The sequence below is a fragment of the Gossypium arboreum genome, chromosome 2, assembly GCF_025698485.1.
Source record: "Gossypium arboreum isolate Shixiya-1 chromosome 2, ASM2569848v2, whole genome shotgun sequence".
Taxonomy (NCBI): Eukaryota; Viridiplantae; Streptophyta; class Magnoliopsida; order Malvales; family Malvaceae; genus Gossypium; species Gossypium arboreum.
In genome coordinates, this window is record NC_069071.1 from 81,860,523 (window position 1) to 81,874,006 (window position 13,484).

Here is a 13,484-nt window from a genome sequence, read left to right on the forward strand (position 1 = left end):
GTATTTTAAGATTGTGTCAAATTGTTGCCTGAAATTTATAATTTATAATTTTTAAATTTTTATTTTATTTTATTTTATTTTATATTTTATATTTTATATAATTTTTAAAAGAAATCAATTAATGACATGACACAATTTTAACGGAAATTCAAGTTCAAGAACTAAATTGACAAAAATTATCAAGTTTTAAGACTAATTTAGACCTAACTAAATTTAGAGACTAAATTAAAAAAAAACCAAATTCAAGGACTAAATATTACTTTTATCTCTTTTTAACACCTCTTTCAACACAAAAGAAATATTTGTCAAACATGAAGAGGGAAAGTTTAATTGAAATAATTACTGAGATTAATTATTTAACTGTTATAAAAATAAAAGATTAAATTATGTTAAATTGTAAAATTTAAATCATAAATTTAAATAGGTTGTCCTTTTTGAAAATAACTTGTTGATGCTTGGAATGTAGACAACATGTATAAATAAGTTGGTTAGACATTAGTGTACATATGGTTGCTAAAAATAACTTTGTTCTGATGTAGCTATGAAATTTATATCTTAATTTGATCTGACGTATTGTATGGCAATTCCAATATAGATTATATTAGAATCATAAGAAAGTTATAGCAAATAATCTTGTAACATTGAAATATTATTTTGTTTAAGTACAATTGGAACGTGAATACCAACACCTAATATCTTAATCACTGTATAAGTGAGATCATTAAGCATTAAGTCTCGGAGATGATAGAATTAAACAAGTAAAATTAATCTAAAATTATAGATGATGAATTCAAGCTTTTGCCAACCAAATATACTAAAAAGTTAGCAAAAGCTGTAATTACAGCCAACAAATTCACCCACTACAAATAACACTTATATTTTCACGAAAGTGTTCACTACTTAATTATACACTCAGAAAAAGAAAAAGGGGTTTAGGCATGGTTGAAAAGCTCAAGTGGAAGTGATCTTTAGGCTTTTTCCATCTTATACTGCAACTTTCTTTTCACTTGATTCAAAGCCCCTGTTTCCATAAACATATATTTCCTATCAATTACCTTTGGAGATCTCAATTAAAAAAAAAAATTTATGGAAGAGGTCATCCAAAAGTGTAGCTAAAAGGGACATTAAAGAATTTAATTACCAGAAGAAGAAAAGGGTTTTTAGTGAGATCCCTGAATTGATTGTTTTATTTAGCACCTGCAAAATTTTTTCAAAAATAGGGAATGAAAATGATTCAAAAGCAAAAGGGAGAAAGAAAAGCTCAAATTAAAGTGAAAGTGAGATATGGAATTACCTTTGCCATTGTCACACAGTTTTGATAAGAATGATAAAAAGAGTATGATCAAAGCAACTGCAGCAATGAGTCCAATTAGAATTGCCAGGGTCTTGTCAATCTCTTCATCATTGTTATTTGTATCTACAACATTCACAAACGTTTGAACCTATTACTCCAAAATCTGTGTAGAATAGAAATTGTTTACTTAACAATTACAACTCGAAAATCTATGACCTTTTTTCCCTAAGGAGGGGATGTTGGGTGGCATTGGATTCTTCTTTGATTTAATGGGGCATTAATTCAACAGTGGACCTCAATTTCATGCAAAATTGTACCAATTTGTTGTTCCCTATGCCATATATATATGTATATATATATATATTTCGAAATTCAATTAAATTTAAAAACGAATTATCTCAAATTTTTAATCATTAGACTTTTACAGCTTCCAATTCCATTAAAGGGTAGATGGAAATAGCACTACATTTTATAATGAAATGATATATACATTAATGAATGACCAAAATGAAAAAGTAATAGTAAGGTGTTTAGAACTATGACATATTCACAAGTAATAAGTTGAAATATGTTGTAAACATTTGTATTCTTTAAAATTTTGAATATAATGTTTGTAGTTTTATTTATAGGAATTTAGTATTTATAATCTTTAGATTTAAAATTTAGATCTAACTAATACTATTAAATTTTTGATTAATTTTATTTGTGAGACATTTTAAAATTATAAAATACTTGTTTGATAATAATATAATTAAAAAATAATGTAATTAATCAGAATTTAATAAAAATAATAGTTTTAATAGTTGGATTTAATTTTTAAATCTAAAAGAAAAAATAAACTCCTAAAATATATATATAGGGACTAAATTTTAAATTTTTGAATACTATATGAACTAATGAAAATTTTAACCATAAAGTTACTTTTAAGTTTTTGGTAAAAAAATATTTGACATGAAAATTAGAAAAGAAACACATAACCTCTATCTCACACAAGAGAGAAAAACAAAGTTTACAATTTACAATATTTTGAATAATTTTGCAAATCACACAAAATATTAACCACCGCCAACACCACCACCAAAGGGGGCGGGAGATTGGTGATGGAGCTTACTGCTCACCTTTTTGGCCGTGGGAGTGGTCTCCACCTTCTGAGTACCGCGCGTAGCACTTGGCTAAGTACATGTCACCCCATTTGGCAGCCCCACAGTCGGTTTTGAGCCTTCCGATCGCGTCTGATAAGCAATCTTGGCACTCGCTCGGACTCAAATCCCCTACACACTGAGCTACACCTTGTACATCCCCTGAACCGCTTACCCGAAACGGCTTGTAGGTACCATCACTTGCTCCCAAGTAACCCAACACCGCATCACGCCGACCCAATGCTTCCGAGTAAGACGAAATCGACGGCCCACATTTTTTCACCACCACCGTCTTGTCCTCCACCCCCAGGAAAGTCGTGTTATCATATTTAACGAAACACCCTTCGAGTTGCAACACGCCACCCGTAGAGTCAAGGCAAAGAGTGCCGAGTTGACTGACGGCTTTCGCCACACAGCGGCCACAATCACCGCTGTTGAGGTTACCACGGCACTGGAATAGGCCGTAGACAGTGTCCTGATTGCTGGCTCCTGGAAGGGTAAAGTTACTGTAAGAGGTGTACATGGCTGAGTTGACCAGGGAAGTGAGTATGGAGTTGACGTTGGACTCATAAGGTGAGCCAGACGTGTATTTAAGCTGCGAACAGCCACCGAAAACGAAGGAATCGGTGGCTGAATCTGATGGTGTTATAAAGAAACACCATACAGCGAGAAGAAGAAGAAACAGCGACGTTATTTTCGTAGCTAAAGCCATGGGGGTGTGTGAGAAAAAGAAGGGTTTGAAAAAGAATATAGAAAGGGGAGTGAAGGATGGCTTAAAGAAGAGGCTATCAAAGCATTAAAAACTGATGGATGACACTGTTTTGTGTGAGAGAAAAGGAGAGGATTGTTGCTTTGAGGGGAATTTACGTAAGGAGGAAACTAGCTTCGTATTTTCACATGAATTTCCATATATGATTTTTTTCTCATATGTGGTTTTTATAATGATTATTAAATCATGTTTTTACCAACTGCTTTAACTAATCGAAGAATGCGGACACTTTTTTTTTTTTAATTACTAAAGTAGATAAAAGGGTTTTGGTATCGTGTTAAAAAGTTTGCGACAAATCATTTCTAGTATTATTAACATTTTAAGAATGATTTACTATGGATACTTTTTGAGTTGATTAATGAGGGATTTACTATGGATACTTTTTGAGTTGATTAATGAGGAGTAATGTAAAAAAAAAAATGTTAGGAGAAATTATATCGAAATGGGAGAATTTGTTCGACCCATTGTACCTTTCGGACATTAGGGGTTCAAGACAATTTTTTTTTCTTTTTCCTTTAAAAGTTGTAGAAAATATTATTGATTTATTATTATATTTAGTGTTTCCATAATTGGTTGTTTAAATAAAAATTTAATAAAATGAATCATTTAACTAATGATATATAATCCAGAGTTGAATTAAATATATTTTTTATTTCAGTAGTGTTAAATTGAAGATTTGACCAATTAAATCCAAAACAATAATTTGACTGCATTAAGCATAACAATAATAAGTGATAAATTATTGCAACTGAAAATTTTCGATACCCATGTAAATTAAAATTTGAAAAACGTGACAAGTCATCATATAGTAATAATATTACTAAGAATTAATTGCATGAATGAATATTTTTGGTATTTAATTAGTTGGAAAATGACATTAGTGAGAGATGAGGAGCGGTGGGGATTGAGAAAAGAAGTAATATAGTATAGGGTTTTGAGTGATGGTGAGGTTAAAAGTCAGATGTGGTTGTGGTTGAGGGACCGGTAACGGTTGGCCCGTATTACATCAAAGATGGTCCGGGGCTCCTACATTATAATTCATCCATCAAAATCAATTCCATCTTTCATTTACAAAAATCATTTGGTTCGGTGTGCTATCAGTTTAGTTTAGTGAGATTGGAAATATATTTATTCAGTATAGTTTTTATATACGTATCACATGAGGCCTTTAATATGGGGTTAGTGCGCGGAGCAAGATTTTGGATGGTTAGAGGGAGGAGATTGCAATAGAAAGTGATAGGTACAAGTATTAATATTATTATTTTAGTTGATTTAATGATCAAAGATACGAAAAGGGATTTTTCTAGCTACTTCTAGAAATCAAGTATCGTAGGAGAAAAAAATTTGCAATTTGTAGAAAGTTTTAATTAGAAGATGAGGTGTGGGGTGAGATGGGTACCTAAGTTTGTACGGCTAAAAAAATATTTATAGTAAATAAAAATATATTTATCCAAAGGATTTTCTTTTTATTGGTAAAATAACGAGGCTTAAACAGCCTTAGCTATTACAATCATAATCATAATCATTTTTCATTTAGCTATGCCATAAAATCTGCAAGCACTGTTTCCCAACTGCTTCCAACAAGGTTTCTTAATTCCGGGCACCACCGTAGCCTCTTTCCTCATCTGTATTAATAATAGACTTTCAATCATGAGATTCCGGAACCCTATCTGAATATCTCAAATTTCGTATTATAAATTATCTTAAATGTAACCATCTACGAACATATTTTTTATATTAAAATATCTTATTATTTATGAATTTACTTTTTACCTAGTATGTAGGATGTTAAAAAAATCTCACAACCATTGGATTTCAACCTGTCCCGTCCCTATAGAGATTTTTTTTTTTCAAATGCTTTCAGGTCGGATTAGTTAGTTTTTTCATTAAAATTACAATTTAGGTAAAGCCCATCTTCCCCTGTCTTGTCCCAATATATTTACAAGGATACCCCACTTTTATTTTCACTTGTGTGTATCCCTTCCTTTGCACAGGGAATTTAACCATAGCTTAAAATCTTTTTAAAGATTTATTTTAAATACTAAACTCTTTAGTTTTATAAGATAAAACTGTTAAAAAAAGTAAAAAAAAAATCCAAAAGACTAATAAAAGCAGTTTCTTTTGAAAAATTATTTTATTATTAAATTAAAGTTACAAAGTCATAAAATTAAAAGTTAACTTTAAGTTTTTCATTATTAAGCTTTCGCTTTCTTAATTTGTGGAAATGAAAGTTGACCGCTTATTTCTATAACTATCTTAATGTAAGAAAAATAAGAATAGAAATACTTGAAAACAATAGATGATATTTTTGTTGGTTTATTTATGTTTTATATAATTAAAATAAAATATATTAATTATATTTTTAAAATATTAAAATTTGTTAAATTATTTTTGAAAATAAAATGAATATTTAGTTTAAATATCTAAAACTTTACGCTTACGAGTAACTCACATTTTAGTTAAGAATTCAAATATCTAAAATATTTACATTAAAATGAATTTAGTGAATGATTTTGTTGCCTCATATTCATATGCGAAATGAATTAATACTAAATAAATCTAATATTCAAATATGTAATATATATTTGTATATGTATATATAAATAGCGATTGTGTTAGCCATAGTCTTAAGTTATGGTAATGATCATTCTAGTATGCTTAAATTTGTAATTAATTAAATTTTTTATTTGGTCAAACTTGCCTAATCTATTTTATCATTAGTTAGTCTAAATAATTAACATCCTTTAATGATTTCAGTAGTTAAATAGAGTTTTTAAAACACTTATTCTAACTCATAATGTCAAATAGAACTTTTTCTTATAATAATTTTTTAAATAAAATTTCATATCAATATTTTAATCAAGCAGTTAACGATATTAATTATCTAAAGTAACTAATATTAGCCCGCCAACCAACCTTACCAGAATTGATAGATTCTTACCAAGTGATGGTGGAAGAATGCAAACTTCTTGGCTGGGCCCTCCGCAAGTACTGTAGTGGAAGTAAAGCTAAACAAATTGAGTTAGAAAAGGCCTTGGCTTTCAGCAACCAAGCACTAGCCCAGCTTCGCCAATCACACAAGGCTTTAGTCCGCCAACACTAGGTGCTAACCAAATCTGTCTTTAGGTAGGAGACTAAATACAATTCTATGAAGAAAGAGTTTGAGGAAAGAATACGCCAACTATAGAGCTAAATCCATTCCTTAGATGAATAATGTTTGGCACACTTAGAGAGGATGCAAAAAGAAAACAATGGAGCCCTGAAGTGTTACAAGGTAGAAACCAAGGCAGGGATACAAGGTTACCTTCCAAAGCTGAGATCCAACCACATTCTACATACCGAAGTCGTCATGGGGCCTTTTGATGCGAGTCAAGTAAACTTCATCTATATGCGTAAGCTTACCAACATCAATCTAGGCTTCAATGCACTCAAATTTTTAGGGGTTGAGTGGGAAGAATTTCAGAAGAAGTGGAAGGAGTCTGACAACCTCCTTTTCTCCCTAGAACCAAAGCCAACCACTCCTAATCCTATTAAGGAAGCTGGTGATGAGGGGGAGGAATACGTAGATGAGACTATTGAGTAGCTAACTGAGGATAATGTTTAATTGTTCTTGTACTTGTCTCCCTATTTTAATGAAAATTTCTACCTTTCTTCCATTGTCTCTTATTTGCTTTGTACTTACCTTTCTTTTTGTTGTTCTTAAATTGTTTATTACCAACTCGTAACAATTCTCCAACCCGTACATAATCACATAACACATGATACCTTTATTGTAACACCCCTTACTCGTATTCGATGCCGGAATCGGGTACAAGACATTACCGGACTTAAACTCAAATAAACATTCAAAACCGGGACATGAATTTCCACTCAAATTTAAAACTTTTCGAAAACATTCATATCGTCCCTTAAACGAGCCTACGAGGCCCAAAACATGCATTAGGAGTGGTTCGGGACTAAACCAAGAACTTTAGAAATCTTCCTAACACTTAGAAAATTTTTCACCAAAACAAGTGTCACACGCACGCGTGGCTTTGGGACACGCCCGTGTGGGTAGGCCGTGTGGACACACACGCTTGTGTCCCTAACCCGTGTAACTTTCTATTTATAACGTCATCAACAAATTGAAATCACACGGCCAAGTTACACGCCCATATGCTTAGGCCATGTGGACGATTTAATTTTCATAATTTTTCATAAAATAGGTGCAGACTTCACACGCCCTGGGCACACGCCCATGTCCCTAGTCCATGTCCTTTACACGGTTGAGACACACGGTTGTGTCTCTACCCGTGTGGACAAAATAAGGCTATTTACCAAGCCATTTTGCCACCCTTACTTGCACCAACCTACACCGAAACAAGCAACACCAATCCAAGCAACCAAATTAACCACAAACAAGATATCAATACATCATTTGCACTTACTAACATCTATCATGCATAAACATCACATACTTTCTTTTCTATTCATGCCAAAATTCGTCTTCGTGATAAACATCATCACATAAATATACCAATGACCAATAAGAATAATATTAGCTAACTTCCAATGGCCATATACAAAATGAATCATTGACCAGTACAATGCCAACACATTTGGCTAAACCAATATGACACGTAACAAAATGACCAAGTCCCTATACATGCCATACTCAAAATATTGAAACCAAGTATATCCAAAACAATCGTTTGATAGTGTGAATCGAGCTCCGACGTTCTTCGATCTTCGAGCTAGCTTGGCGACACTATAAGGAATGGAAAGAAAATGGGAGTAAGCTTTTAAAGCTTAGTATGTTTGCATGCAAATAATAAGCAACATAAATCATACATTAATTATATAACTACTCAACATAAGTTAACATAATTATCATCAAGTATCTTAGGCTTAACTTACTAATTAGCATTCTTACCAAGAGTTCATCTCATACTAAAATCCATACTCATGAGTTTTACATACATACCTGTACTAATTCATAACGTAGTTACATGCTTTGCCAACTTTGACATACTCTTTGGATTACCCGTTGAATACTTGGCATATTATCGGATACACAAAAAGTCTTACACATTAGTGCCACATATATAGCCAATGCTACCTCATATCTCATAATACATAAGGCTCGCACACGAGCTAATCACGGGCCTGCTCACACAAGCTATCAGTCAAGACGTAGCTACACGGGCTGCTTACAAAAGCTGTCAGGTATCCGCAACACATGCCGAACTACCCAACCACCGGTAGGACATACATGACCAACACCCGGATTCACATAAATCACATAACTCATGGTTTCCTAGTGACATGTCACTTGTATCCTAAACTATTCCTAAGGTTCAACAGGGATTTTTATCATCACCGAAACTTCGTTGAATATTTCCATAGAAACAATCGTACAATTTATGCAATATTAAGCATTAAATACATAACATAACATTGTATTATTTACACACAAACTTACCTCGGTACAAAATAGTAGGAATTGGACCTAATCGTTAATAACTTTGTTTTTCCACCGATCAAGGTCCGACCTTCGTTTTTCTTAATCTATAATAACAAATTTAACTTATTTAATTATCACATTACTTAATGCTATCCAAAAATCAACTTATGGCAAAAATTATGTTTTTTCCCTTAGACTTTGACATATTTACATTTTAGTCTTTAGGCTCGTAAAATGAAATGTATCCGTTTTCTTTGTTACCCAAGCCTAACTAAACCTAAATCATGCTCATAACAGTCCATATTTTTCATCAAATCACATTTCTACTACCCATTTTTACAACTTTTACAAATAAGTCATTTTTGTGCATTTTCACTAAAAAAATCACTTAGTAAAAGTTGTTAATCATACCTTAAACATACAATATCTTCCATCAAACATTAAAATACATGCATGTCACACATGGGTAAATTTTTAAACATGAACCTACTTCAAAATAATGGTAGAAATAAGTAAATCGGGTTACGAGGACTTAATAAATGTAAAGAGCATTAAAAACGGAGCTAGGATGTAACACCCTTAACCCGTATCTGACGCTGGATTAGGGTTAAGAGGCATTCTGGACTTATAGGAACCTTTTTCAATCATTTCGTAAACATATTATACATCATCATTATATCCAATCATGCATAAAGAGTCCCTTTAGAAGGTCAATGAGACCTTAAACATGCTTTTGAAAGGGGTTAGGACTAAACTGAGCTCATACAAAATTTGTCGAAACTTAAACATTATTTTTAAAGTTACAAATGTCACACGCCCATGTGAATAGGCCATGTGCCTCACACGGCATTAGACACACCTATGTGTCTAGACCGTGGCAAAACAGAGCATACATACTAACTTATCCACAAAGCCAGAGACACGTTCGTGTGCCCTAGCCGTGGTCGAAACTGACTTGGGTCACATGGCTGACCACACGTCCGTGTGTCTAGCCCGTGTACCCTTCGAAATGGCCACACACTCCCATGTACCAAGGCTGTGTGCCTCCCACGGCCACCAGACATGCCCGTATGTCTAGGCCGTGCTCAAGACTGACTTAAAATTTTAAGACTACCCCAGGGGACACATGGTCGTGTAACATGACCATGTGTCGCACACGGCTGAGACACACGTCCATGTCTCTGCCTATGTGAACAAAAATAGGCTACTTGAAAAGCCATTTTGCCACCCTATTATCACAAGCTTTTAAGACCACGTTTCATAACCCAATATGCAATCAAATTATTACCAAAACAAGCATCACTCATACTTCAATATCATTTCCATACATAATTCCAACTCAAACATACTAGTTTCATGTACCTAATTCATACCATGAACACATGATTCATATCACATTTATAACCATTTTAATACCATAATAACCTTACCAAATCAATCATGAATCATACCATTTCAACCACACAACTACTTATGAGAAAGACCATTTCACAAGGCCATATATATATACAAACATTAACATCATTAACAAGCCATTTTCGCATGGCTACATATATACAAATCAAAATAAACCATATTGAAACTAACTTATACATGCCACATAACCAAAAACTCAAAGGTTTTATTTACCGAAGTGATAACCGAATAGTAAACACATAGAGTAAGCTTTGAAAGCTTAGTAAGCCATAAGCAAATAAATCATTTCAATGATATTTATAAACCAATATCACTAAAACGAATTTAACAAATCTCAATCACATATATATTTATTGTAATCGTAAACTCATATAGCCATATTAAATCACTCCACTTATCTTATTTATCAATAAATATATAACCATACTTCCAAATTCAAATAACAACAGTTAGCTCAATCATATAAATCAAGCTTGCACATATTCATTGCATAACCAACCAAAACATGTCATGCTTCACTAGCCAATTTACATATATGCGAACCATATATCATAACACCACCATCTCGATATCTATTTCATATCAAATTTTCAAATCAAAACAGTATATTTCAAAAACCATGTTTATTGTTTTAGATTTCTTATGTTCGAATCATAGAACCACAAGGTCATATAACAAGCACATATAACACACATTCATTTGTATACGTTTCTTTCATACATGATAATATAATTCGTATATCGTCATTAAAAACATATTCACCTTCCATTTCTGAATTTCATATACAATTCACATGTACCAGAATCATATATGACAAAACACAATTACCATTCATATTTCTCATATGATTCATTTGATTATAATTCATATGCTATTAACCACATCTCATTTTCACATAGATCATAATCATACTCACTTTCATTGCTCAATTTCATATACACTGCAACATACTTGAATTGGATGCACATTCATATACTCATTTATTTCTCAGTATACCCGTTGAACCATTTGGAATCAATAAGGATACTCGGATAACTCATAAGCTCGTACAATACCAATGTTCTAGACGTGGTCTTACATGAAATCAAATATCAATGCTACTGTCCTAGATAGGGTCTTACACAAATCATATACGATACCAATATCCCAGACATAGTCTTACACGTAAATCACAAATCGATGCCAACGTCCCAAACATGGTCTTACACGATAACACATCTCGAAATCCTATGTCATGACATATGTATCCTAAACTATTCCTATGGTTCGTACGGGGCTTTTGGACGTTGTAACACTATCGATGATTTCTCAATTTTACATGTTCATCTTTCATAGCCATTCAATACATTTCAATATCATACAAGCATGAATAAATCAATTTAAATACATTTATTTTCATATAAACTTACCTCGTACTAACATGAACGGACTGAAACGACTATTCGATAATTTTCGACTTTCCCTGATTCAAAATCGATTTCCTAATTTCTTGATCTATTCACTCATGAAATGGTCGAATATTTTGAAGCTTCAATGGCTTATTTTTCTTTTAACATTCGGCAATAGATGATAATGAAGCCAAATTATTTTATTTTATTTTATTTATTAAAACACTTATTAGCTATTTTACTATATTAACCTTCAAAAATATTTAAAACTACTCCAACTACCCCTCCACTATCATCCATTATCACAAAAATGGTCTAATATCTTTTTAAGGACTTTCACTTTAATAAACCATAGCAATTAAATACTTTAACAAATAGAAAGCCACTTTTTCATTTTATGCGATTAAGTCCTTTTTATCAAATCGGACACACAAACGATAAAATTTTCTTACATAATTTTCACACATAACAATTCACATGCTATTAACTCAAAAAATAATATTAAAATATTTTTTGACTCAAATTTGTGGTCCCGAAATCACTATTCCGACTAGGGTCTAAACCGGGCTGTTACAACTCTCCCCCTTTAGGGATTTTCATCCCCGAAAATCTTACTAGAAAGTAAATTAAGTATTTGCTTTCACACAGTACATTGCAAATTCACATATAGCTTTGGATTACATATCTCTTTAATTTCACAATTAAGATTCTGATTTATTTTTCACTATACGTCATATCCAATTGAATCGTTATATCCAATTGAATCTACTTCTAATTGTATTAAGTTACCTTCATTTTATGCTTTATTTTACTGATGATATTAATCTTATGAATCACTTACTCAGAAAGCTTGATCCTGAAACAACGGAGTTAGATAACTACCACATACGATATATCAGACAATGTCACTTTTATACTCACCTAATAGTTTATCAAACAACAACAATCTCTCTTAGTTGCTTTGAAACTCTATAACACAGTGATACATAAATGTTTCGAGAATTAGATTTGCGTTCTTCAATTTCACTGCAATCTCATACATACAAATTATTATAATTTCCCTCAGAATTATCATATGAGTTTCAAATCTTAATCCAAAACAACAATGACTGGCACCATAAGCAGACTTACCATTATAGAAACAAATAACTCAGCTGTTTTATCAAAAGAGAAAATTTATACGTACCGTATAACATCCCAAATTAGGGCCTAGTTGGAATAGTGGTTTCGGGACCACAAATCTGACGTTAAAATAAATTTTTTTATTTAATGAGCATTATGAGGTCTAGGACATGAGAATAAGCATGTTTTAAAGTTTCATGAAGAAATTCTATGTGCAAGGTGTCCAATTGGAAATTAAGGACCAATTTGAATAAATTGTAAAACTTGGATTCTAGAAGAAATTTGTATGAAATTGCTTTTGAATATTAATTAAAGGTCTTTAAAGAGTAATTTACCCAGTTTCTAAGTTTTTGGACAAAAATGGGCATGCATGAAAAATTTTGGGAGTTTAGTAAGGAATGACATTTTGGTCATTCGGTAATAAACTAAATAAAAAGGGAAAAATCAAGCTAAAATCAGCTCATTTTCTTCTCCATGCTGCCAAAATTTAAGGGTCTCCACAGCTAGGGTTTTTAATATTTCAAGCTTGATAGTGAGTCAATCCTAGCCTTGTTTTTAATGTTTTTCGTATTTTTGAGATCCTCGTAACATGTTCTCTTTATTTCTACCCATATTTCCTGTTAGAGTTCATGTTTAGAAAATTACCCATGCATGAGATGTTTTTGTTCTGATGATTTATGGAGGAATATGAGATTTTAAAGGATGGTAAACAACTTTTACTAAGTGGTTTTTCATGGAAATGACTTAAAGGACTAAATTGTAAAAGTTGTGAAAATGGGTAGAAAAATATAGAAATAAGGAAAAATATGGGCTTCTATAAGTGTGAATAACATTCGGATTGGCTTGGGTAGCCAAAGAATTACATGCATTTCATTATACGAGCCTTGAGACTAAATTGTAAATATTGTGAAAG

General features: G+C 32.2%; 1 protein-coding gene across 1 annotated transcript; it reads right to left on the reverse strand.

Annotated features, from left to right (window-relative positions):
- Positions 1–618: 618 nt before the first annotated feature.
- Positions 619–3,366, reverse strand: LOC108450292 (plasmodesmata-located protein 6-like). Its single transcript, XM_017747851.2, has 4 exons — positions 2,413–3,366; positions 1,295–1,417; positions 1,142–1,197; positions 619–1,021 (listed from the first exon to the last, which is right to left on the reverse strand). The coding sequence occupies exons 1-3, from the start codon at positions 3,143–3,145 to the stop codon at positions 1,187–1,189; spliced, it is 867 nt and encodes a 288-aa protein (XP_017603340.2). The 5' UTR covers positions 3,146–3,366; the 3' UTR covers positions 619–1,021; positions 1,142–1,186.
- Between the last annotated feature and the right edge of the window lie 10,118 nt (positions 3,367–13,484).

Excerpts from the sequence above, each read along its gene's own strand:
- LOC108450292 (XM_017747851.2), bottom strand. The coding sequence starts at position 3,145 with ATGGCTTTAGCTACGAAAATAACGTCGCTGTTTCTTCTTCTTCTCGCT. Across the intron at positions 1,418-2,412 it reads CCACTCCCACGGCCAAAAAG|ATACAAATAACAATGATGAA; the intron begins GTGAGCAGTAAG and ends TGAATGTTGTAG.